General features: G+C 31.4%; 2 protein-coding genes across 2 annotated transcripts in view; one reads left to right on the forward strand and one right to left on the reverse strand.

Annotated features, from left to right (window-relative positions):
• Positions 1-4333: 4333 nt before the first annotated feature.
• LOC111695349 (canalicular multispecific organic anion transporter 2) lies at positions 4334-19247 on the reverse strand. Its single transcript, XM_023464654.1, has 49 exons — positions 19158-19247; positions 17135-17233; positions 16961-17035; positions 16684-16864; positions 16458-16585; positions 16336-16395; positions 16122-16247; positions 15407-15525; positions 15022-15118; positions 14421-14602; positions 14246-14336; positions 14089-14148; positions 13872-13967; positions 13738-13785; positions 13586-13674; positions 13394-13516; positions 13212-13328; positions 13079-13120; positions 12698-12772; positions 12538-12621; positions 12408-12475; positions 12251-12317; positions 12113-12166; positions 11926-11985; positions 11785-11849; positions 10964-11097; positions 10327-10401; positions 9845-9916; positions 9738-9791; positions 8979-9023; positions 8664-8803; positions 8526-8610; positions 8320-8432; positions 8121-8207; positions 7944-8019; positions 7791-7885; positions 7461-7572; positions 7343-7396; positions 7130-7199; positions 6569-6619; positions 6319-6404; positions 6084-6208; positions 5875-5966; positions 5680-5775; positions 5461-5623; positions 5305-5404; positions 5018-5130; positions 4854-4929; positions 4334-4495 (listed from the first exon to the last, which is right to left on the reverse strand). The coding sequence occupies exons 2-49, from the start codon at positions 17231-17233 to the stop codon at positions 4433-4435; spliced, it is 4383 nt and encodes a 1460-aa protein (XP_023320422.1). The 5' UTR covers positions 19158-19247; the 3' UTR covers positions 4334-4432.
• Positions 19248-23993: 4746 nt separating this feature from the next.
• The window catches only part of LOC111695351 (colorectal mutant cancer protein), a 16294-nt gene continuing 14046 nt past the window's right edge, over positions 23994-26241 (forward strand). The window contains exon 1 of the mRNA XM_023464656.1: positions 23994-25161. Within this exon, the coding sequence (XP_023320424.1) occupies positions 25091-25161 (71 nt within the window). The 5' untranslated portion in view covers positions 23994-25090. The remainder of the gene's footprint in view (positions 25162-26241) is intronic.

The following is a 26241-nucleotide window of genomic DNA, read 5'->3' on the forward strand; positions in this document are numbered from 1 at the left end:
CTGTACACTGTACAGCACACAACAGTACAGATACATGGTGCACTGTACACTGTACATTATACGTACACTGAAATGGTCTGCCTGGGAATCTGTTCTTGTTTATTGTTCATTAAATCTTATTCAACAATTTAAAAATATTTCTTCTTTTTAATAATTCTCATTTCAGATATTATATTATTTTCATTCTTATTATAAATTCCTTGTAAATGAAATTATATCTGCTTATCTTAAAAGGGTTCAACTAATATTTCTGTATGAAGATAATTATATCAATTAAAAATTTACTCAATAGTTTAAAATAGCGAAATATTAATTTGTTATTAAAATGTACTTGTGTTCAAATAAACTTGTCTCGTTGTATTTTTTTATCATCTCTTAATTTATTTATTAAAACGTGCTGTAACGTTACTTATCATAATTACATTTTTATATAAAGTTACTCTTATGCTTTTAATATATAATTTTAGGCAAAGCTGGGTTACCAAGGTAGATATATAATATAAAGTTAGTTATATAAGAACATACTAGGAAAGCGACTATTAGAAATATAATTTCTAGAGTAAGAAATTGAAAATAAACAATTTTGAATTGTAACTTAAACAAAATATAATTTTAAGAAGTATGACGATATGAATCATCAGACGGTACTTTTTTATCGTTCTTCAGTTTGGTTTTACACTTATACATTGGATATAATCAGTTGTTATATAAACAAATCCTCTTGGCTCACCTGATGTCGGACAAGAATGGAAGATTTGGAATTAATGAACTGAGGAAAACTTGAAATACAGGGTTACCAACAAAGGAGGAAACTTTAGAGGCGATTGTACGGAATTTGTTCTATCCATATTCTTGCAGCCCTGGTTCCTCGTAGGACAAAACTACATTTTTTCTGTGATTTTAAGTAAATCAAACTAAAATATTAAGCTTAACATCGTTTAGAGTTTGGTGTCGTCTTTATTGTCTCATCCTTTGTGAGTAATCCTGTAAATCAATTGGTACTTCTTAATGAACCATTGAGCACATGTTCATAAGTTGCATGCTCCAAATCAGTACAAGGTTTGTCTGGCGAGTGTTTACTTTTTACTCAGAGGCGCAACTAAGGGGAGGGTGGCCCCCTCTGGAAAAGAAATTGAAATAAGAACTATTTCGCCCCACTCCCCATGTGGTGTACGAAGCGGCCAGCTCGTTTTATGCAACAGCATTAGGTGGGCGAGGGAAGGAATCCCCGTCATGAGCCTCCGCTATGCAGACACGAGCCTCCCAGACTTTCTAAGCAGACCAAGCCTCCACTATACAGTAAATAAGATTTATAAGATTTAAATTAAAACATTTCTCACGCAGAAAGGAAGATATTTGGAGAAATATTTCTTGAGTAAATTTGGTTTGATTTGATTTGTAATCTTTGATATAAACGATACCTTTTTTGAAAAATGTTAAGATTTAAGTAACGATACAAATTTTCTAGATTTAATTTGAACTTAAAAAGGTAATGGCTTAAATCAAAGATGTTAAAAGATGAGATGAAAGTTTTACCATTTTATTAGTCATAATTAGGCAATATTTATGATAATCGATGATACTTCCCATGCCACTTCGTCGAAAAATTGGGGAAAAATCTTTTATTTTAACTTAAAACACAAGTTAAAAAAACCTCCTCTAATACGCAAGCACATTTTGGTGTAATGCGCATGCACATTTCTGCATAACGGAGGCTTGGTCTGCCTAGCAAATCTGGGAGGTTCGTGTCTGCAAAGCGGAGGCTCATGGCGTCCGGGGGTTCCCTCCATCGGTAGGTGTAACAATGTGCATGATTGTTTACCAGGCCAACCTAAACATGACAATGTTTCATTTGGCTAGGAAGGTTCTGAGGGTTGTATTGTGCTTAAGACTTGGTTCGAAGTATGTCATAATAAATGAATAAATATACGTATTGATTACAAAAGTGGCTTTTATGTTTTTGAAGAACTTCTTTTCAATTACAGATATTTTTTAAGTGGCTTCTTTTGCTGACAAGAGAGACTCGACACTCGAAAGACAGACTTGTTTGTTTCAAATTTTTCCGTCAGATTTAAAGGGGGGGGGGGGGTTAATTTGTTTATGTGTTGAGGATTATAGAACCAGGGGTATAGGGGGGGCAGGTCACCTATATAAGCCTATAGGGTATACTGCAGCTTACATCCGCAACATGAAACATTGATAATATTTTATCAAAATCTAAAATCTTTTTAAATATGAATCTGAGATTAGTTGTGAAAAATGTGATAAAATAGCATCAGAAATCAATATTTAGTTAATTATATAATTAATTAACTTTACCAAATTACCCATTTCAAAACTAAAAAAAAAAAGACGACTTGAATTCGGAGGTTAGTAAAGATTCATTTATCTCTATTTTAAATCGTTATTCATTGTCGTAATTAATATTTTGGACCTTTATAATATTTCTTGATTATATATGCATTAAGTTTCTTAGTATTCCAAAAAATATTCTGCATACACGTTTCAAATTCCCCCCCCCCCTCCCACCTCCCTTTGAAGCTTTTTTGCGCAAAATAAATCTAGCTCAAAAAGATGGAAATAGAATAAAGAAGGCTTGAATTTTGAGGTAGTTAAAGGCAGCATAGTGTCTAATATGTTATCATTATTGAAATTAGGTGGAAAAAATAATCAGAACAGCCAAGAGCTATTTTTCACCTAATTGCTTTATACTTGTACTGTTAAAATAATTATCAATTTGTAATTATGAATTCGTTCTGTAAACAGATACATGAATTTTAGCAATAAACTTGATCTTATCTTGATCTTAGCTTCTGAGTTAATGGGGGGGGAATAAATATTTTTTTCCCACTCCGCGTAACTATTAAAGGCCATTACCCCCAAGATTTTTCCTGTATATGACTCGCGAATAACTAATAAAAGTAGTTTTGTGTATTGTTTTTCTGTATTCCGGCCTCAATTCGATAAATAATTCTTCACGTATCTTTTAACCTGACAACTGGCCGACCCTAACCCCCCGGCCCCCCTGCGAACCCAACCCTAGGCACAATATTTGTCGTAAACAATTACGACGGGGGGTTCAATGATAATTTGCAATTTGCATGGAATTTATATACATATACATGTATCAAGTTACTCTTATGCTTTTAATATATAATTTTAGGCAAAGCTGGGTTACCAAGGTAGATATATAATATAAAGTTAGTTATATAAGAACATACTAGATGGTTTAAGAGGTAAAGTATTCTTTTTGTTCATTTATTTTGATTTCATAAACAATCTCAAAGTACGTGATATGTATGGAAAAATATTTAAACTTTTATACAAATATTCTTTAAACCAAGAACCTGCAATTTCTTGGCTTTTACTAAACATCCTTTTTGTGTCATAACTCTTAATTGGAAAAAAATTAAGTATGGAAATGAAATCAGGGGCGTACGAGGGCTTTTGTTTAGGGGGCGCACAATTTGCGCCCGTAAGCGCGCAAAAAAAATTGAGGGGTCCCCCCCCTTGGCAACAGTATGCCCCCCCTTAAAAACCCCTTTTTTGAAAAAATATTGATACCTTTTTTATTTTTTTGCCCCCCTCCCACCTGGACTTGTTTTGTTCACCATAAAAATACCATAAATCAATAATCACAGCATCATTAAAATTATATTTTTACTAATAAACGAAATTTCTTCTGAATTTTTTAGATAGAATTTACTCAATCTACATATTCACCAACCCTTTTAAGCTACAATTTTCTGGGATTTGCTTGCACAAACATTTCAATGATTTTTTCAGTAGAGAGCTCAGACAGCCTTATAGGGTGTAAAGCTTTAAGTGCAAGATCGTTAAGTCTGCTCTCCGTCATAGTACATCTTGTGTAATGAAGTATTCTCTTTAGAAGGCTAAAACTTTTCTCTCCTTGTGTTAACAATGAATTCAGACAAATCCTTAGTCTTTGTCATTGTCAGGTGTTACTTTTTAAACGTAGTTTCCTTTTAATTTTGTATTTTCCAGGGGGGGCATTGCCCCGCCTGGAACTCCCAGGGGGGGCAACAGAACTACTGCCCCCTAGGTACGCCACTGTGCCTGGCCTGAGGAAGGTAAATGCAAGCAGATGTAATATTAAAAGAGCCTCCCTCATGGGTGCCCCCTCTCAGCCTCTCAGGGGGGGCACGCGTAGAGGGGGGCGGGGGGGCCCGGCCCCCCCCCCTCGTACGCCCCTTAATGAAATTGATGGAAACCGAAAATGCAATTTGAGCAATTTCAACCCTAAGTATAAGCAAAAACAAAATACATCTGAAGCTTCAGCTTTTTTATACTTTATACTTTTATTCAATTTAATTATCGTAAACATTATTATTGTACTGAAATAAATAATTAACATACACATTTTACACAGAAAAGAAGAAAACAAAAAGAACGATTCTTTGTTTGTAGAGAATTAAAGAATTCCTGCGCTCTTGCACATTGATTGAAAGATTCCTCCGTCAATGCTCATCAAAGTCTATAAAAATATAATACAATATTGCTGCAAATTGATAGAGAATGTTAGTGTTTTTCTTTCAAAACTTTGTAATTTACTTAAAATCACTAATCTTTTCAATTCATTCATTAATAAGTTAATAACTGCTATTTTGTACCCTCTTTTGTGTTACAACAGTTGCTACACTAAAATAATTGTAGCCAATAAGCGTGACATCCTGGAAATTGTTATAAAGGTAGAAAAATATGTAAATATGACGACTGGATTGCATGAAGGTGAAAGAGTAATTGTCTAGAAAACGCAAAAGAAATGTCCATTTTGCAATATTTTATTACTAGATAGAACTGCTTTTACGAAAATACTGAATAATGAGTCTAACCTTTGGAGTATCAAACTCAACGATCTCTCCTTTGTCCAATACCATGACACGATCGTAATCCAAAATTGTGTTGATCCTAAAATTAAACAATTTTTTTATATGTTCTCTTTCTTATAACTTTGTACTGCTCAACCTACGGATCACTGAATCTTTAAATATATCACCTATGGGCTATTGTGAGTATAGTTGAACCAGCAAATTGTTCTCGAATGGTTGCCTGAATCATTGCATCTGATTCCTGATCAACTGCAGCTGTTGCCTCATCCAACATCAATACCTTAAATATAAACAGTAAAGTTGTATTTTCTGAAAACAAGTATTATAGATTCAGCAAGGTGTATTCAAATGTAAATTCTAGGTTGAAGATGAATTTAAATGTTTTTAATAGTTACCTTTGACAAAATATTTTTCTATATATTTGTATATATTTGTATAAGGTATAAGTATATACCTTAGTTTTCTTCAGTAGTGCTCTTGCAAGACAAATCAACTGCCTTTGTCCGACAGAAAGATTTGAACCTCCTTCAGCAACAGCAAACTCCAGGTTATCCCTTAAAAACAAAATTATTTTTTTGTTTATCAGAGAACTAAAATCTTTATAACCTACCCTATGCTTGCAAGAAAATCTTTAAGATGAGCATATTTCAAGGCAGCAATGATGTCCTTGTCTGCATATAGATTCAGAGGATCTAGATTGGATCTAAGAGAACCGTAAAACAGAACTGGTTCTTGAGGTATAATAGAAAGAGCTTGTCTGAGTACGTGTAAACCTAAGAGAAGATTACAAATGAAATGCACAATAAAATAATATTTTTAAAATTTTTACCTATTGTGCTGATATCAGTGCCATCAATATAAATTTTTCCTTCAGCTGCCTCAGCCAATCGGAAGAGAGCAAAAAGTAGAGAACTCTTTCCAGCTCCTAACAAATCATAAAAATTTATGTGATATTTACTAAACCGACTTAATCAAATAAACATTTATTCTTGCTCTATCTGAATTGATAATGGTTAATGGTTACCTGTTCGTCCCACAATACCAATTTTTTCTCCTGGATTAATTTTAGCAGAAAGTTTCTTGACCACTAGGTTTAATCCATCCCTGTAACGCATACTGCAAATAAAACTTGATTATTATAAAATGCCAGGAAAGTGTGGGATGAGAAATGAACACTTGTCTCAAACTCTACTTTTTAATAGCTATTTTTTGAAGCCAATTGGTTTAAATAACCTGTAGTTTTCAAGAATAATTTCTCCATGCTTTATCCATTTCAGAACCTCCTCATTAGTCTCACCCCATTCTGCCTCCATAGGAGTATCCGAGTATTCCAGGACTCTTTCAACAGATTGGTAGGACTGTTTACAAAAGTTTTAAACAGTCAAAAAATGTCTAGGCTATTCATAAAATAATAAAATTGCAAGATTTGTGTTATGAAATTTTTAACATTATGACTTTAAACTCTTTCCTTCTCCATTTGAATGAACACAAAGGCAAGAATGTTCACGACCTGGCACATGGAAAATACATTCAACAGTAGAATACCAACATCACCTAAATGATAAGATAGTATTTTAATCTTTACATTTCAATATATTTTACAAATACTATTCAAATATAGCAATAGCAATAGAATTAGTCCTAAGTCCGAATTTAAGAATCTGAGCCGCGGCTTAAATTCATTAAATTCGGACACTGTAAGACAATTTTATTCTTACCAGGAGACATGGAATAGCGAAGAAAGACTGCCATTATAGTAACACCAAAACCTAAAATAATACATTAATAAAAATAAAAATGACGATGTTTTTTTCAATACTACTTCAGATGAAAAGACATTGACTAAATTGTGCAAATCGTGCTGTATGCAAGCCTGACTTAATATATACATATATATATTACACAAATATATATACTTTGCTTGTCTGTTTGTGACGGTTGAACCAATCAGGCCCAAATATTTTGTTGGAACTTACAAGATCCCAGGAAAAGTTTATGATAGTTTAAAGATAGCATATCTGGTCAGAAAAGAATATTATTTTAAATATTCCGCAAATTTAAACAGACAAAATTCAAGAAATACGATTTACAACAAAGAAAAATGGCAGCTGAAGAGCGACGGTTAAAGTTAAAATTGTTACCAGAAAGCCTTACTCAGAATGTAAAATGAGTATAGTGGAACGAGGGGATTGAAAACTTATTTTAAACAGCCAAAACAATTGGGATTTTATAAAGAAATTGTCTTCATTTTAGATAGTTTGATTTTTAATTATTTATACCAATAACTCCAACAACAAGCTCCATTCTCAAGTTAAACCATTTGGTTAGACACCAGAGCAGTTTATACACCTGGTATTGATTTCAATAACTCATAGAAATTCTTTTTTCTTTTCAAAATAGTTTTTTAAACAAAATGTTTGTCCGCTGGTGAAACTTTTTTATGATTACTTAAATCAAAAAGAAATGTGTTTTTTTTTCATATTAAAATGTTCCTTGTTAGCTTCGTCAATTCTACGCTGAGATTCAAGTTTGAACTGCTCCTCTGCCTGTAACAAGTTGCTTACATTTATTCAGATTATTTGCAGGTCTATGGTGTTAGTGAATATTAACCTGGAAAGCTCTAATAGATCCTATTCCTGCCAATGTTTCCCCAAAATGAGACATAAGAGGTGCTGTAGCAGCCAGTTCAAGTCTAGACAACTTACGAAGCACAGGAAGAAACCTAAATTAATGTCCATTTTATACGATGTCCATTGTCAATGCATTCAATGAAATATTATCTTTAATATGGCCTCTATTAATAAGAAACTTAACACCAACATTTCTTTCATTCGTGATTACACTTAAAGTGGAGAATGAAGTATTTTTTTATATTTACGAAATCAAACTGCATCGTATTAATATTATCTTATTAGTGAAAAAAAAGGTGAAAAGGTTTACCTCATGAATCCAATTCCCATGATGAGAATTAATGGAACTAGGAGAATTAAAGCATACGCTACACTCATGGCACATTGAATTACAATAGCAACAATCTAATAAGAGAATGAATCTAAAGTTTAAGTTTGCAATTTTGTTGAATTTTTCGTTTACCTGAAGTGCATTCATCCAGAAATTGAGTGTGCTCGGTGCAGCCAAAGTATCGCAAGCAAAAATATCTTTTGAAAACCTAATAACAAATTTCTGTGAACTTTATATGGCTACAATATTAATTATAATGATTTTCTTAAATCTGCTTTCATCTACAAATATTCTTGAACTATACTCTACCTGTTTTGTATACGCCCTGTTGGAGTAACATCAAAGAATGCCATTGGTGCATGAAGTATATTATTCAGCATATTTATATGAACTTTTCTAAAACAGAATATCAATTAAATCAACCTCATAAAATAAACGTAGAATGGATTAAAGGAAAAAAGGAGTTTTTCATATTTTAAAAGTAACCAAGTATTAAGTAGATATATACCTTGCAGCATTAATAAGGCAGACAACCAAGAAAAAGTAAGCTATCCCTAGAACTATACCATGAACAAGAGAAAGGAGAGCATATCCATTAATAAACATGGTTGTTCTACTTTCCTGAATAAACAAAACTTAAATAAACATGAACATAAAGACTTTTTTCATTGTTCACTCTTGTTTTCTATATAAATAAATCATAAAACTTTTTACTCTATTTGGATCCGAATCCTCCCAGGGGAACGTGTTTTCATTCCACCACATTACCCATCTCTCATTGACAATCTGAGTAACAAACCTGAATAATTTTAGTTTATATTTCCGTACTTTTAAAGTATTTTTAAAACTTACTTTAGAATAAGAAATAAGAAAAATCCGAAGACATAAAGCAATCCTCCATTCTGGTAAGTTTTAAGGTATACACTAAGAGGAACTGCTTTGTTTCCAGCTACTTCATCGGCATACTGTTTCTTATGCTCCGTGTTTTCCTTCTAAAAATGTATTAACTATTAGTATGAAATTTATCTTTAATTTTGTGTGTTGCTCAAATTCCACATTACTACAAACACGGTTTCAATATTGACGTTTTAAATATGAAGAAAGTAAAAAATGCACAATATTCATAAAAAGCAAATATATTTATATTATTTCAGATATTAAAAATACCTTTTTTCGTGGTTTTCTAGGTTGCTTTTTCTGCTCAAGTTGTTCCTAAAGTGTTTAGGTGAATTACATAACTCAATACTGCACTGGTTTGCGTTCCAAACCAGATCAAAACTTTTAAATAAAGCATTTCATCCTTTGACATATCAAGCAAGTTAAAAAGAAAAACAGATGTTGCTTTGAAAAGGCCAATTTAGCGCCCAACTTTTGTAATGAATGTTTAAAAACTACTTACATTCGTCAATAAGCAGTTTTAGGATTACGTTACTTGAACAATGAATTTAGTTTGTTCATACAATTTTTGGGGTTCTTCATTAAATGTATGTTTAAAGTTATAATGGAGACGTTAAAATTTCTTTTCTATATTTTCATGAATAGTTAAAATAGGTGACTTGGGAGCAAATTTTATTAATACAAAAAGTAGTTGAACTACGTAGACTCGGTTGAACTACATCTCTTTAATTTGAATCAGAGCAGAAGAAAAGTGGTTGAACCTAGCCTATTTGGTTCAATTATTTATCACTAATCAAGGTATTTAGTCCCTGAGGCTGCATTTATGTTTTACTTTTAATTATCGGGACAATTGAAATCATTTGAAGGATTTTATATAAATTAATTTTAAACGTCAACAAATGATAAATATTACAATAGAATATTCATAAGCCTAATGATTTTGTTAACATATCTTTCATTAAATGCATTTGCTATTCTAAAAACCTCTTTTCCAATATCATCTATGTTTTATAATGAAAGAATTAAAACCTCATCTTCTTTTTCTTGTGGAACATCTGCCATCAATCTTGTCAACTCTCCACCCTGTATTATGATACAATGAAGTTAATAAATGTAATAAATATATAGTTTAATACCTTCTGCACTAATTGGGAGAACGGACCAGATTCTACAATTACTCCTTTCTTTAGAACAATCACAAAATCTACCTGAAAAATGTATTTATGTTTTTCAGAAGATATGCCGCTGTAACTTTGAGTCTTAAATATAATGTACAGTGGTGTACACTGTACAGACACAGTATTAAATGGTTTCATTTGTCACTAGTAGTCTTCTACTAAAGGTGATTAAGTGAGAAGATACTAAAGTGTTAGAAAAAATCCTAATATTTTGTTCGTAATATTTAACTTCAAAAAGCAATTCTTTATTGCTAACAGAATGTTAGGAAAATCTAAAAAAAACAGCTCTATTATTCTGTTCGTAACTTAGGTTTCTGTATCTATTTTTGTATAAACTCTAAAGACGACATAGAAAACGAAAAGACGAATAAAACTATTCTTATTTTTTAAAGACCAGTTTCAGGTAAAAAAGTGAAGTGAATCTGATTTTTTTACAATACCTGTGGTAGGAAACCTATAGCGTTAGTAACGAATACGCGAGTTTTATGAGATAAGAAGCCATTAGGACCAATCACCTAAATAAAAATATAGTTTATAAATGCTTGTTAAAATAAAGACACGTGCTAAAAAATGTTAAAAATATGACACTAGGATTTAGCCTTGATTAACTAATCTATTTACTTGTTGTTTTAAATATAATTTAAAAAAGGAATTTGTATTTTATTTAAAGGAATTCAGGCTTTGCCACAATCTCTGATTTTCAAATTTCTATATCTTCGCAAAGCAATGACGTGGACATCGATATTGCAAATAAAACAGGATGTTAGATTAAAAAATCTATAAAGTTTGAAATATCAAAGGTTTAAACCATCAATTGGCAAAGATTTAGGAATTAAAAAATTTGAGTTTGTGGCAAAGACTAAAGGAATTGAGTTTTTGCCACAAACTCTGATTTTCTAATCCCTATATCTTTGCAACCCGATGTTGTAGACCTTAGATATTTCAAACTATGAATTCTTATAGATCAAATAATAAAGTTTGAAATATAAAATGTTTACACAATCAGCTTGCAAAGAAATATGGATTAGAAAATTAGAGTTTGTGTCAAAAAACTCAATTCCTTTCTTTACAACTAACCTCATCAAAGAGATGTTTGGAAACATGAGCATCTACAGCAGACAGGGGATCATCGAAAAGATAGATATCAGCGTCATTGTAAACGGCTCGAGCTATCGCTATTCGTTGCCTTTGGCCTCCAGAGAGATTGGTACCTAACATGACAAATGAATTCTATTAAAAGACAAGAATGCAAGAGTAATACCAAGACTGGGAAGTTTACCATCATCATAAGAATTACATCGGAGACCCGAACCTTTCCATTAATTGATTAATTAATTGAGACACCTAAGCTTTTCCTGAGAGACTCAATTTTTTTTATCAACGACCCAAAGAATTTAATCTGAGACTTTGAAAGTTTGATCGGAGACCCTCTTATTTTACAGCAGACTCCCCATAGCTATCGCTAAAGCTTTTTATGTAAGACTCTTGTATTTCATAACAGACTCCAAAATTTTTATCATTGGAGACCCAAACTTTCCAATGACAATTTGAGTTTCTGCAATTAAAAAGGACTTGGGCCTTTGCCGCAAACTAAAATTTCTATTCCCTATACCTTTGCAACCTGACGGTGTAAACCTTTGATATTTCAAACTAAGATAATTTGATTCTAAAGAATTCATAGTTTTGAATATTGGGTTCCACAGATAAAGGGATTAGAAAATTAGAGATTGTGGCAAAGTCTCAATTCCTTTGGAGGTCTTTCCAAATGGTCTCCCATGGTTTCTAATGGGATGTCCGATGAAAGTAGGACTACCATAATGATAATATTTTCCAAAACTTTATAAAACTAAAGAATTTTCTGTAAACCAATATATTTTAATTAATGAAAATAATCAAACCTTTGTCACCAATTTCTAGATCGTCCCCATCCGGAAGAATGTCTAGATCTGTTGTTAACGCACATCTGTCATGACAAAAATTAGTATGAAATATTTCTTTAATATGATTCTTATCAGAAATTATTAGACTTTTATAAGAACCTGTAAATCGTTTCTTCGTATAACTCTTCTTCATAAGGTTTTCCAAAGAGAATGTTATCCCTGTTATATAAAACTCACAATACGTTTTTTTGTAAAGTATTCAATATTTACAAATTCTGTATTGAAAATAAGTATCAACATAAAACTCGATACTTAAAAGAAAAATTAATAAAAGAGTAAGTCTTCCCTGAGTGTTGCATTTTGAATCCAGGACTGCTGGGCAACATGAGCAATGCTACCACTAAAAAATAATCATTAGTAAAAGATTTGTAAAATTTTGAACCAATAATTTATGATTACATTTTTTGAGAAGTAAGCACTTTACCTTAGTGTAATAGATCCACTGGTTCTTGGCATCTCTCCTATCATTGAAGAAAGCAAGCTAGATTTCCCTACATATATGAAATTAAATAATTGTTGAAAGTGTTTGTATGTTTGTAGGTTCAATCATTCTAAGTTTATGTGGGATTTAGAGTTTATACCTGAGCCTAGGTTTCCGACCACACCAACCAAAATACCATGAGGAAGTTTTAGGTTTAAGTTATCCAGCCTAAATATCATTTATTATAATTCATAATCAGAGCAAGGCTCTCTTATCAAATAGCGTTTTACCTAAAACATTCTTCAGCTATTTTTGTATCAGCAGACTCCCCAGCATCTTTCTTCCCATCATCTTCAGAACTTGCTGGAGCAGGACTAGACAAGGGAAACAGGTTTTCAAACAAAGAAATTGGCATAATCTTTATAAAATTGTAAAAACTTATTTGGTTACCTACTCCATTGGAATGTAGCTCTTTCTATATCTACGGCAATTCTACTTTCGTCCCTTCCAATTCTCTTGACATTACTGAAGCAGTAATCATTAAAATATAAAGTATAATGTAAAAAGGAATACGTATATCATTCAAAGGAATGCAATTTTTGTCACAAACTCTGATCATTTTTTAATTCCTATATCTTTGCAACCCAATGTTGCAGACCTTACATATGTCAAACTATGAATTCTGTTAAATCAAATAATCTAAGAGTTTTAAATATAACAGGTTTTCACCAAAAGGTTGAAAACATACAGGGATTTTAATATTTGAGTTGCAGTAGTAAAGACTCAATTTCTTTGTAATGTAAACTTTGTTAATTTACAAAAAGCACTTACTCTTCTGATAGTTCTTCCAGCTTTAAAAACTCTTCGATTCTCCTGAACAAATCATTATTTCTCTATTTGCTAAATCCCCAGTTTAAAATTACCAAATTTAAAATTCATAATTAAATGTTAATCCCTAACTCACTTTAGTGCTGCTAATGTCGTCATTATATTTGAAAGTACAGCAGGAAGATTTCCAAATGGCGGGGACATTCTTCTATAGAGCATGAGAGAAGGGTAGGATACATCTGCAGGAATATCTCTGTAAATAAGATAGTTTTCACCTTTTCCAGGGTTATTTATTCTTAGTAAACAAATATAACATACCCATCTCCAGAGTTTGCATAAGCAGCGAAAGCAATTGATGGGAGAAGGAGAGGACATGCACTGAGAATAGTGCAACCAAGAGAATACACTACTCCTATCTTTATATTGATAATACGCTCCTGACTAAAAAAAGTTCTTTATAGATGCCAATGTTTTCATTCAATTTTACTTATCTTTTGGTATTTATCTTACCTTCTTAATGCTTCTATTCTTTCATAGAATGGATTTTCCCATCCATAGAGCTTTATAATTTTCATTCCTCCCAACATTTCACTGGTTATCTATAACAAAGTTGTTCAATAAATAAAAATAAAATAGCGCTTAAATTTTTTTTTAAAACTCACCCTCATTCTCTCGTCTGAAACTGTCATGAACTGCTTGTTAAATCTTAACTAAATAAATAATAGTCTAAATAGTTATCATTGTCAAAATGCCTTTTTTGAATTAAATCCTTGACTTAATAATTGATATAGCTTACCATAATAATGCCCATGACAACAGTAGTAAAGAGGGAGAACACTAAAAGCGGAAATGTATAAAAGTTATAATGTCCAAGAAGCATTGTTAGAAGATACTGATAAAATAATAACACTTAGAGAGATGTCGACTAAAGTTACTAGCTTATAGAATACAACTAAATCAATGAAACAAAACTAGCAATATCTATGAAATAAAAATTAAAAGTGTTTTCATTCCTGAGCAACCACCACTTTGAACGGAGAAATAAAAATATCAAATCCGACCAGCAAGCATTCCTAAAACATAATCATCTCCAAGGTTATAATTATTTACAATTTCTTTACAGGGAAATTATGCAGGTTTCATCAAGAAGTGCACTATATTATAAGAAACCTGAATTTTGAAAACATCAGTTGAGATCATTGAAGTGATTTTTCCGGCAGAACCTGCTGAGGAAGCAGTGGGAGCCAGTTTCAGCATCTTTCTACAGGCAAATAAATTAATATTTAAAAAATATGATAATAAACTTTGACATAATAAATTTAAAATGTTAGAACAACATAAAAACCTGTATATTCCTGTTAGGAGTGAAGCTCTGGTCCAGGCTGATACTGTAACCATCCTATTACCAGCAACAGCAGTGAAGATTGGTTTAGAGAATAAGAGGCAAAGCAGTATAACTGCCAGGACTAATCCCTTTTCTGCCGGTGCTGCTAGATTTTTTACAAAGGCAACAACACTCTCCACAGCCTAGTTATTTCTTTATTTATATTTGCAGTTTAATATGTTTAATTAAAAACAAAATTGTTGTCCTCTCTCCATTTTCAGTATCGCTAGTCATTTTGTAGTTTGCATACCATACACGACTCTGAAAATGTTCAGAGGTCGGGTTTAATGATTATTAAGAAGTTGAACCTAGTATGGCCGGTTAAGCTATATTTCTAGTGCACTAGCTCTTGGCCACACTAGACAATTTTTAACTCACCTCGACTGGTGACAGAGCCTTTAATTAATTTTTTACATTAATTACACTTTCTAGGGAACATTTTCAGAGTTTCCTCAGTTAAAACTAAAAATCCTGAGTGGATTTTTAAATTAAAAATGAGGAAAGACGACATTAATTTAAGGTTATATGAGTAATCACAGTATATTTATAAAAAATAGCTTACTTTGTTTTCATATTGTTCAAGTGATGCGACTATTGTTAGATTAACGAAAACCAGAGCATAAACTCCACCAAAGCTTATAACAAGAACTTGAACTAATCTAAACAGTGAAAACATAATATATATATAATAGCACATAGAATATCTACTTTGCAAATTTTAAATGGGAAAAAAAGAATTAGTTCCTCAAAATTTGGATTATAATTTAACAAATTGTTTATTCTGCATAAAGTTATATTATTTGCCGAACCGAATAAAAAGAGACTGCGTGTATTTTTGTATTTATAATATGAATATAATTTCCCAGATAATTGTTTAACTGCATATGCATCTAATGAGAGTTAGTAATAAGGATCAATATAAAGTAAAAAAAATGCGGTTGCTTTACTTAAACCCTTGAGGATTTTCTTCTGAAGCCTTCTTTAGATGAGCCAGGAAACTTTGAATACAGCGAATAGACGCATCCACTGGAGCCAAGGAAGGCAAATCTTTCAAGGTCAATGCAGTCTAGATAAATAAATTGAGCCGTTGCAACAAACTCAAATTTTCTAATCCCTATATCTTTGCAATATAATGGTGTAAAACTTCGATATTTTAAACTTATTATTTGATTTTATTCATAGTTTGAAATATTTAAGGTCTACGACATTTGGTTGCAAAGATAAAAGGATCAAGAAATCAGAGTTTGTGGCTAAGACTTTAATTTACTTTAGTGTCTTTAGTAACTAAAGAAAGTTATTATCGATTCACTAGAGAACCTTGATCTTGTAAACGATGGCATGGATATTGTCTCATTTTCATCAATTTTTTAAAATATGAATCTAAAAATTTCTTTATCAATGATGATATTTACAGCTTATAAAGGTTTAGATAGAATCATTGTAAATCGAAGTATCAACAATTTATTAATTTAAATTTTAAAAATTCATATGAATTATTAGTGTATACGGAATGGAAAAGAAAAATGCTTAATTATTATTAACAGTCCAGTGATACAGTGAAAAATGAAAGCAATGAGCAAATAAGCATTAATTCTTCTAAATCTAATTTCCTTTAAATTCAAGTTATTTGACAATTTAGGATTGATTATTGTTAATCCTAACCTTTCCCTGTGTTCCAAGTTTATCCAGCCAGCTCATAAACACATAGGAAGCATATGATGCAGTCATCTCAGGGTTTCTTTTAGTATCGTCTTTTAGTTTTAAGTCCACAAAGCAGCAAACGATAAACTTAAAAAGAATTTCAAAAAGTATTTATGGCAAAATCTAAAGCATGATATTTTGTATGGGTTGTGCTTAATTATTGTATATACATTACCTCAGAGAATATAAGAACAAATGACACTCCATTAGACACCAACTCATTGATGTTTTTATCCTAAAAATGACAGACATTCATGATTTTTAAAGTTATTTCAAATTAAAATTTCTAAAACTTACCCCCTCGCCATTTCCCTCATTACTATATCTTTTAATCTGGAAAAGTATGCGAACAGCCCAAAACATTGAAAGAAGGCCCCAGAATACCCAAAGAACGGGAGAACTTCCGCATCGGTTGGTTCTTTCAACTTAAAAAAAGTTTCATAAACTTAATTAAAATCCTTATTTTTGAATTATATCTTATATAATATTAGACTCCTATACTTCAGAATAAAATATGCCTTACCAAAAACAATTGCGATCGTAATAAAGTACACCACTATCCTTAGTATTGGGTCCAGTATATCTACGATTTCATTGTTTTCTACTCCAAGCCAAAGAACTAAGTCATAGATCGCCAAGATAATCAGACATAAAGAGAAAACTGCTTTCAGGATACTCAAGATGGAGATGCCCAAGGAAGTTCCCTAAGAACATAAACAGCATACAGTTTACATCCCGGATGGATTGGTTGTCTAGTCTGAAGTCTGAACGATTTGAAAATGTCCAAGCTGATTGTTTACCTTGTTTTTTATCTGATATATGTACTGAGGCAGCAACAGGATCAAGGCAACAATAGGAGTCCATACAAACAGAGACTAATAAATAGTATATAAGTTGTCAAAGAATTCTCGATGTAAGACAATTTTTTCTTACATTTAAAACATATTTTATAAATATAAAACTTTAACGTGTACCTTCACCATACAGTTTGTTGTGATTGATCCATCTACCCCAATGAGATAGGTGTCACAAAAACCCAAAAATCCACCGGTGTCATTGCTTACACCAGACATCTAGAAGTATAACCCTAGATTTGTTAATGTCTTAAAATGTAATGGTACCCATAAAACTGTGAAATAGGCTCAAATAATGACATTATAAGTTCCCCTGTAGGAAAACTTTTTTGCCTTTTGGTAATTAATAATTTCTTTTTGAAACATATCACATCTTCAAAGCAAATTCACACATGAAGCACGAGACGCGCTTCGAAAATATGAAGTGATGTAATTCAGACAAACAATAAGAATGCAAACCATGCATTCAGAGCCTGCGATTTAAAAGCTTCGGCTAGGGTCGTAATTCCTTAAACCCAGCTTTCATACCTACTCTGACGACAGCTTGCGTCACGTGATTGTCAACTGTGATATCTTAGGTTCGACTAAGGAGGTCCATTGAAAAAGAAAACCGACATCGGTTGGTTTTAGTGGAGAATAAGGCTCGATGTTGAGTCTTGTTTTTATAAAAACCCGGAATTCGCCAATTCCTACCATGAATATCCACCAAATAGAATATTAAACCGTTTTTTTAAACTCTTTGGAAAATAAGATGCAACTTGAATCCGAAAGCTCAAGCCGTAAATAAAGCCCAACGACAGAATAGACCTGAGTCGTATTTTCTTGAATTTTTTTAATCGCTGGCTCTGTTTTCTTATTTCAAAATATCAGAAAAATCTAATATTGCAATTAAACAGCGAAATGCGGGACTTATTATTCAGAATGCGGGAAACTAAACATTCTTCATTTTTATAAGTATTTGGGAAAAGATTTTTAGAATTATTCAGCATTTCGTTAAATCTTGTTAAGATTTAAAAAGAAAGGGTTTCTGAGAGTGTAATGTTTGGAACTGGCATCCCCTTAGGTTAGGTTTGTTTAAATAAATCCTGTAGCGGATGAGATGATTATTAAAACCCCAATCTATATATGTTGCGTATAGCCGGCCAAACGGCTGGACCGATTGGGCTGAATTTTTTTGTGGACATTCATGGGTCCAAGGGGTGTGCCGATCTATTACGTGAAATTTTAAGTTTTAATGATATATCTGTTAAGAATCACTTAGGCTGATTTATCCAAAAGAATTGAAAAACGGAATTGTTAAGCTTAACCCACAGCTCCCACTCTATCTTATTTTAAAAGGACTTGAGTATTTGCCACAAACCTAATCTTCATATCTTTTCAGCCTGATAATTTAAACCTTTGATGTTTCAAATTTATATTATTTGATCCAACAAAATTCATAGTTTGAAATATATAAGATCCATGACACGTGCTGGATAGTAAAGATATAGAGATTAGAAAATAAAATTTGAGGCAAAGACTCAATTCAAAATCAAAGGAATTGAGTCTTTGCCACAGACTGTGATGTTCTTTGGATTCCAACGTCGTAAACCTTTGACATTTCAAAATATGACTTTTGTTAGATAAAATAATATTAGTTTGAAATATCAAAGGTTTACGACATTGGGTTCCAAAGATATTGGGATTAGAAAATCAGAGTTTGTGGCAAACACTCAATTCCTTTGTGTCAAAGACTTAATTCCTTTCTAAGGAACAGCGAAATCATGTACATTAGAAAATTGAAATATTTCATATTTTTCCGCATTAATGCATTGGGTCTTAGATTGATCTCTGTATTATAAAAGTTACTAATAGATTATCAGGGATACACACTCTATCGACTTCTACGTGTAACCATTAACATTTATAGGCTGCAAATCATAAAAATATGACTCCGATCAATCTATTCTAGTTCTTGGTTTTTTTTGCAATGATTTAGGTCGTAAAAACCACTTAAAGGTCAACCATTTAAGTAAATTAATAATTTTAAAATGTTAAAATTGAATCTTAATCCATTTAAATAAATTAAAAGTTAAAGGATAACAATTAAATTACAAAAGCAAACTGTTAAAGCAGATATTATAACTAAAATAGCTTTATTTACCTTTCAATTAATTAAGATCAAGAATACGTTTCTTGAAGATTTGAAAACTGAAACTGGTTCCGAATTGTGAATTTTCATGATAATATTCGCGGATTTCTAGAAAATCATTTCTAAGTTTAAAAACTAATTTGATCATTTTACGGGAATATATTCAATTTAATTTAATTCAACTAATTGTTTTTGGCCAGTTTATAGTGTTTGCTTTACCTCCAAGTGTGTATACTAATAAAATATACATTAATTTTTGTATAAAAGGCATACTAAATAGCTCTTGTGTGAGTTAAAAATTAACCCACGAATTTTAAAATCAAAGAAAATTACTATCCAAGAATTCTAAATGTTTAAAACATTTTTAGCTACTTTTACTTTTATGAGATTGGCAATAAACGATTAATTAACGAACAATTAACAATTGAAATGAAATAAACTTAAATAAATTTTTTAAAAAGAGATAATAGATTTTAAAGCAAATTATATTAGATAAGTTTGAGTTTATTTAAACTCCATAAGATTATTTGCCATACATTCAGTGCACATTCTGGGACAGATGATACAAAAAGTGTATCATCGAAAAATGTTCTGCTTTTTTCATGCTCATTGGACTTTTTAAAGTTATAACTTCATTCTAAAAGTCGTCTTTCTATTTAAGAGTTTTCTAGTTATCACTGTTGTATATATATATATATATATATTTTATTCCAACTGATGATCGGGTTAGACCCATGAAACATTTTGTCTCGAAAAATATTTATTTAAACATCTAAAATTTATATTTAAACTGAAAAAAGTTGAAAATACGATATGCATATATATATATAACAAAACATATATTTTTACTGATTAGTGATTATTAAACTGTTTCAACCTAAATAAAAACCAAGAATAGATTTGATTTTACCAAGAATTGTTTAAATCGTTTTTTATTCAGGCGGCATTTTTCGTGAACAAATTTGTTAAAATATTACACTTAAAATAAATAATATCAAACGCGTGGTCAGCTATTTTTGTACCCAGTAAAAGTTGTAGGTTAAAAGAAAAGTTTTCAAACGATCACGGTTATAATGTCACCTGTCTTGTCTTCACCCATGCTTTAAGTAAATACAATATTAGTGTCTATGGAAGGGGAGGGTGATTTATTGAAGAGAGGTTTACCTGTATAAACTATTAGTTCTGTTGCAGGTGCATTGTTGATTATATTCTCGAAATATTTATAATTTGTCGTCGCCTAATTACACTATCAATACAATAAATGGATCTTTTAAGGGGGAATGAAGGGCCGTGGGGGGGGGGGAGAAAAAGGGAAGGCAATAAAGCGGAAAGGGGCGTAGTGAAGACATTAAGCCATGATAAATATATGTCTATGTAGGAAATTTATAATTGTGCAGGAAAGTAAATAAAATCTGATTTGTTTCATATTTTGAAGAAAGCACAAATATATATTGACGATTTTGGACTATGAGGAAGGAAGAATATTTTCGTTTTTCTCTTTACCATGAAAACTTTAAGCCGGCGCGGCATCGCTTTGTTTTTGCTGAAAAAAATATTCTTGGATCTCGACGGCTGCATAGATATTAGATACAATGGTTACATTTCACATTCTTTTAAGAATATGTCTACTGGGTTCTGCTGTAAATTTTGTAGGGTAACTCTTTGGAAAATGACAATTATTTTATTTTTAGTCTCTTTAAATTCTTAAAAAGATGAGCATTCATTTAATGTTTATATTAGTTAAATTAGTTCTGTTCCAACAACTCCAAAGTTGCCAGTTCAAAAAGGAAGGTTAGGATAGGGGGATGGGAGCAGAGGGATGGGAAGATGAGAATGGGAGGGATAAGATGAAGAAGGAGGGGAGGGAAGGTTATGGTGCGCATGGGAGGGCAGGGGAGGGGGTGTTAATGATACTGAGAAGGGAGGATCAGGGTATTTATTAACTTGTCCATGCAAGGCTGTATAGTAAAGGTACAGGGTCACTCACAAAGAATAAGACTTTAATGATGACCTGAAACTATTTATTTCTATCGATCTGAATTTTATTGGAAATCGTTTTATATATAATTGTTTTAAAGGGTTTCTTACTGTTTGGCTAAGAAAACAGCAAGTTTAAAAGTTTTGAGGAAACATCAATTTAAGAAAAAAAAACTGATTGAAATTCTCTGAAGTCTCATCTTTTGTGAGTAACCCTGTATATCCTATACGTTTACTCGGTAATTTAGCAGGAAAACTCAGTCAAAGATGAATACCAGGGTGCGCGCTGTGAATGCAAATTTTCTTCAATTCTGGGTAAAATAGATTTTTTCGAGAACAATTTGCTGAATAATTTCCTCAACATCTTGCACTATTGTCATTTGTGTGTCAATCAAATGTTAAAAAATAACACGTTTCTCGAATTTTTTTCCAAAAGGAATGTGAACTTATTTAAAGAAAACCCTGTCCCAATAAACCCCTTATCAATGTTGGTTAATGTCTTTCTCCCCCCTTGAATTTGGAAATTTCAATACATCTACTTAAACTTTAATACATTTACTTAAACTTCAATACAGTTATTCAAACCTATACGTTTAGGACTAATTTTTAATTTGTGTCAATTTTCTCCTTTAATTGGGTTATACCGTATACGGTTCGAGTATAATGTTTTTGAGGTTAACAAAATTATGTTTGTTCATATATAAAAATAAATAACAAGTTATTATTTTATATTTTATGATGCGTTTTAGTTAGAAAAAGGAAAGATGAAGACTTGAGAAATTTTGTTAGTTTAGCGTGAACAACTAAATGAAAAACTGGATGTATGTGAACGAAAATTCGAGCAAAAATTTAATTCCAAAATTTTTACTCTAGTGACCTTAGTTTTTACAATTTTACTACAGATATGACTACACATATTTAGAAATAGAAAACATTTCATGTTTTTTTTATTTTATGATGGAAAATTATTCAATTAATCTAATTACTTCTTTTTTTAACTTGTATTGCTTAAAATATTGTAATGTTCAAGTGTTCTCTGTGAGACTGAACTTGAAAACTTGAAAATAAGATAATCACGAATCTGTATGCTTTAGATACAGTGAAGGATATTGTTGGTGTTACACACTTTTCACTTTAGAAAAACGATGATATCTTCCACTTTATTGATCAGATTAAGTTTTAAAGGGCGCTGTTACGTTGTGAATCGACGTTTAAAAGGAGGGTTACTCAAATTTAAGTCTTCAGTTACTTTAAAAGCAACATTTTTTAGCAGTCGCCAGGAAACCCATTTTTATTCATCTTTAGTTTTTTCAGACAATAAAAATCTACCAACTGATTTCTTAAAATGCACGAAACCCAAAAATCTTGACAATTTCTTAAAATGGGAAGTATAGCTGTATTATATTGAGTTGCTATAATAGCTAGTGCTTAAGGAATAAATGATAGGAAACTGATGAGACTAAATTAGATAAAATAGCATTTATAGTTTTAGTTAGTTTGGATAGTTTAAGGATTGCATACCCCCCGCCCCCACCCCTCCCCGCCGGGGCCAAGGGGGGCGGCACTATAGTAAGGCCTGTTTTCTTTGATTGCATGAATCCTATAAAGTGTGTATCTGCAGATTGAATTGAGATGAGAGTATAGTGTCAAGTTACTAGTAGTGTAGTACACACACTATCATTGGCTTCAACCATATTTTATATTCTCCTTACAATCTTCTTATAGTTCTTTATCTTCTTCTTTCTTGTAACCTTTTTTTAGTCCTTCATCTTCTTCTTTCTTGTATTCTTCTTTTAGTTATTTATCTTCTTTCTTGTAATCTTCTTTAAGTTCTTCGTCTTCTTTCTTGTAATCTTCTTTAATTCGTCATCTTCTTTCTTGTAATATTCTTTAATTCTTAATCCTCTTTCTTGAAATCTTCTTTGAATTCTTCTTTGTCTTCTTTCTTGTAATCTTCTTTAGTTTTTCATCTTCTTTCTTGTAATCTTTTTATAGTTCTTCATCTGTTTTCTTGCAATCTTCTCTTAGTTTTTCAGCTTCTTTTTTTGCAATCTTCTTTTTAGCAATCTTCTTTTAGTTTTTCATTTTTTCTTGTACTCGTCTTTTTTGTAATCTTCTTCATCTGCTTTCTTGTAATCTTCTTTAAGTTATTCATCTTCTTTCTTGTAATCTTCTTTTAGTTCTTCATCTTCTTTCTTCTAATCTTCTTTAATTCTTTATCGTCTTTCTTGCAATCTTTTTTTTAGATCTTCATCTTCTTTCTTGTAATCTTCTTTTAGTTTTTCAGCTTCATTCTTTTAATCTTCTCTTAATTTTTCATCGTCTTTCTTGCAATCTTTTTTTAGATCTTCATCTTCTTTCTTGTAATCTTCTTTTAGTTTTTCAGCTTCATTCTTGAAATCTTTTTATAGTTCTTCATCTGTTTTCTTGCAATCTTCTTTTAGTTTTTCAGCTTCTTTTTAGCAATATTCTTTTAGTTTTTCATTTTTTCTTGTACTCTTCTTTTCGTTCTTCATCTTCTTTTTTTTGTAATCTTCTTCATCTGCTTTCTTTTAATTTTTTTATAGTTCTTCATCTGCTTTCTTGTAATCTTCTTTACGTTTTCACCTATTTTTTTGCAATCTTCTTTTAGTTTTTCAACTTCTTAATTGTAATCTTCTTTACGTTTTTACCTATTTTTTTGCAATCTTCCTTTATTTTTTTCATCTTTTTATTTTTCATTTTCTTTCTGGAAGATACAAATTTGTTTATGGTTTATTACAATCTGTATTACAAGGACCACTTTAATTAAATTATATTAATATTCCTGAAAAAATAATAAAAATGAAACAAGAAAATTAATAAAATTTTCAAAATTTGGTGAATTTGTTACCTTATATTAAGAAGCAGGTATGTTTATGTATATTCTGTTTTTATGTAAACATAGTTTATATAAATATACAGATATATAAACATATACACCATCTCATCCGACCTTCTCCTCTCAAACAAGAACAAAATATTTGCTAAATATCAGAATTAACGAAATACAGGGTTACCCACAAAGGATGAGACTTCTTGGTTCCCTCACACGGATTTAAAAACTCGGTCCTTGTTCCAGTATAGCTGTACTTTTTTATCACAATTTGAAACAAATTTATTTTCTCGTTTCTTCTACCTTTTTTATGCGGATTTGTTTAAGAAAAATATTTTATAATTGTTGACTTTTAGACCAAAAATTACAGAAACCAAATGCTTCTCTGTCTAATTTGTTGAGCCAGAAATATGCTAACTTTTTCCTGGGTATCAGTTCAAAATTTAAATACCAAATTCATGTCAGAGGACAATATTTTAAATAAAATTCGATGTGCATTAAAAAGTTTTTGGTCACCATTGAATTTTCATCTTTTGTGGGTGACATTGTATCATATACCTTATACCTTATACATCAGAGTCTATAATATAATTGTTTCAGGATATTCTTACTAGGATCAAAAACGATCCAAATTCACATTTCAAAAATATTTTTTACGAATTCAATCTTTATTATGGCCGAAGAGATTTTTGCATGTATTTATTAAAATTGTAAATATCTTTTTCTGAATATCTGGGCGTAATCAGGGTAGGGGGGAGCGAATAGTAACCCCCCCCCCTCCCCTCTATAAATCTCATTCCTCTTCCATTTTAATTAGATCCTGGAAAGTGTTTCTTGCTGTTTATCCAAATGATTATATCTGGCGCGGCACGCTAGTTTCTTCTAAAATATGATTGTACCGACTCGACTAATGTTTTCTTTCAAGTTGGCTCGTACCGCCAGCTAAAATTTGCCAGAGATTGACCCGGCCCGACCTCGGGATCAACCGTGCCGGGCCCTTGTTCAAAGATAAGTGCTCTCTCGTTGATCAGTATTACGCTGGATGCGCTGTAGTGAGACAAGTATGAGTGTCCTGTTTAGTTAATCAATCAATTAATCCTGTAAGTGAACCGTGATGGAAAGAGAAGAGATTTGCAGAGAGTTGTTCAATCTATCAGACACAGACAAAGATGGAATTATTTGGAGGTGAATATTTTTTTGTGGTGTCATTTTCAACGTCATGACTGTACCTATATTAATAAGTTATTAAAATTACTCCGAGCGTAATTTTAAATGACCCACCATGTCAATGTCCGATTCACAATAGTAACCTTTTTAGCGCTGTATGATTAAGAATGAATTAAATATCAATGTTTAAAATTTTAAAAAACCAATTTTTTTCGGTTAAGATTTTTCTATAGTAGCGATTTGCGCATTTCTACCGCAGGAAAACATTTTCAGAATGAAATACTTGTAAACCTAGAAAAACGAAAATATCTTCCACGTTAAAGACCAGGTTTTAAGGATACCGTTGTGAAAATGTCATTGCAATCGTTGCATGGAGGGTCACTTGAAATTACACTTACATCAGTCCCTTCATAATTTATCTTAATGCATTGCAGTTTATACCGTGGAACTAGGTATGTACATATACTTTTTTAATGAATGCGAATTTGTGTACAAAAAATGCTAATGTTTTCTTTAATCTTTTGAAGTTCACGTTATGTTAAAATATCATAATATTTACGTTATATTTCCTTTCTCAACTCAAACAGTTTCTAAAATTTTTCAAATATTGTCGCTTCCTTTGAGAGTAGTGGAAATATTTAGAGGGTAAGGATAGATCATTATTTTTTTAATGATTTGAAAAAATGTGCAGAAACTACTGGGTTCATTGTGTTCCATGAGGTGCGGTGGTCAATATAAGATAGATGGATAGATATCTACAAAAGATGAATAGATGAATAGATACATTGAAAGATGGATAGACAGATAGATATAAAGATGGATAGAAAGATGGATAGAAAGATGGATAGAAAGATGGATATAAAGATGGATAGAAAGATGGATGGAAAGATGGATAGAAAGATGGATATAAAGATGGATAGAAAGATGGATAGAAAGATGTATAGAAAGATGGATAAAAAGATGGATATAAAGATGGATAGAAAGATTGATAGAAAGATGGATAGAAAGATGGATAGAAAGATGGATAGAAAGATGGATAGAAAGATGGATAGAAAGATGGATAGAAAGATGGATAGAAAGATGGATAGAAAGATGGAT

This window comes from Eurytemora carolleeae, unplaced genomic scaffold (genome assembly GCF_000591075.1).
Source record: "Eurytemora carolleeae unplaced genomic scaffold, Eaff_2.0 scaffold8, whole genome shotgun sequence".
NCBI classification, from domain to species: domain Eukaryota; kingdom Metazoa; phylum Arthropoda; class Copepoda; order Calanoida; family Temoridae; genus Eurytemora; species Eurytemora carolleeae.

Coding starts and splice junctions, on each gene's coding strand:
- LOC111695349 (XM_023464654.1), bottom strand. CDS start 17,233: ATGTCTGGTGTAAGCAATGACACCGGTGGATTTTTGGGTTTTTGTGAC. Junction 7,573..7,790: donor ATGGGAATTGGATTCATGAG/GTAAACCTTTTC, acceptor ACATTAATTTAG/GTTTCTTCCTGTGCTTCGTA. Junction 4,930..5,017: donor ATACTCACAATAGCCCATAG/GTGATATATTTA, acceptor GTTTAATTTTAG/GATCAACACAATTTTGGATT.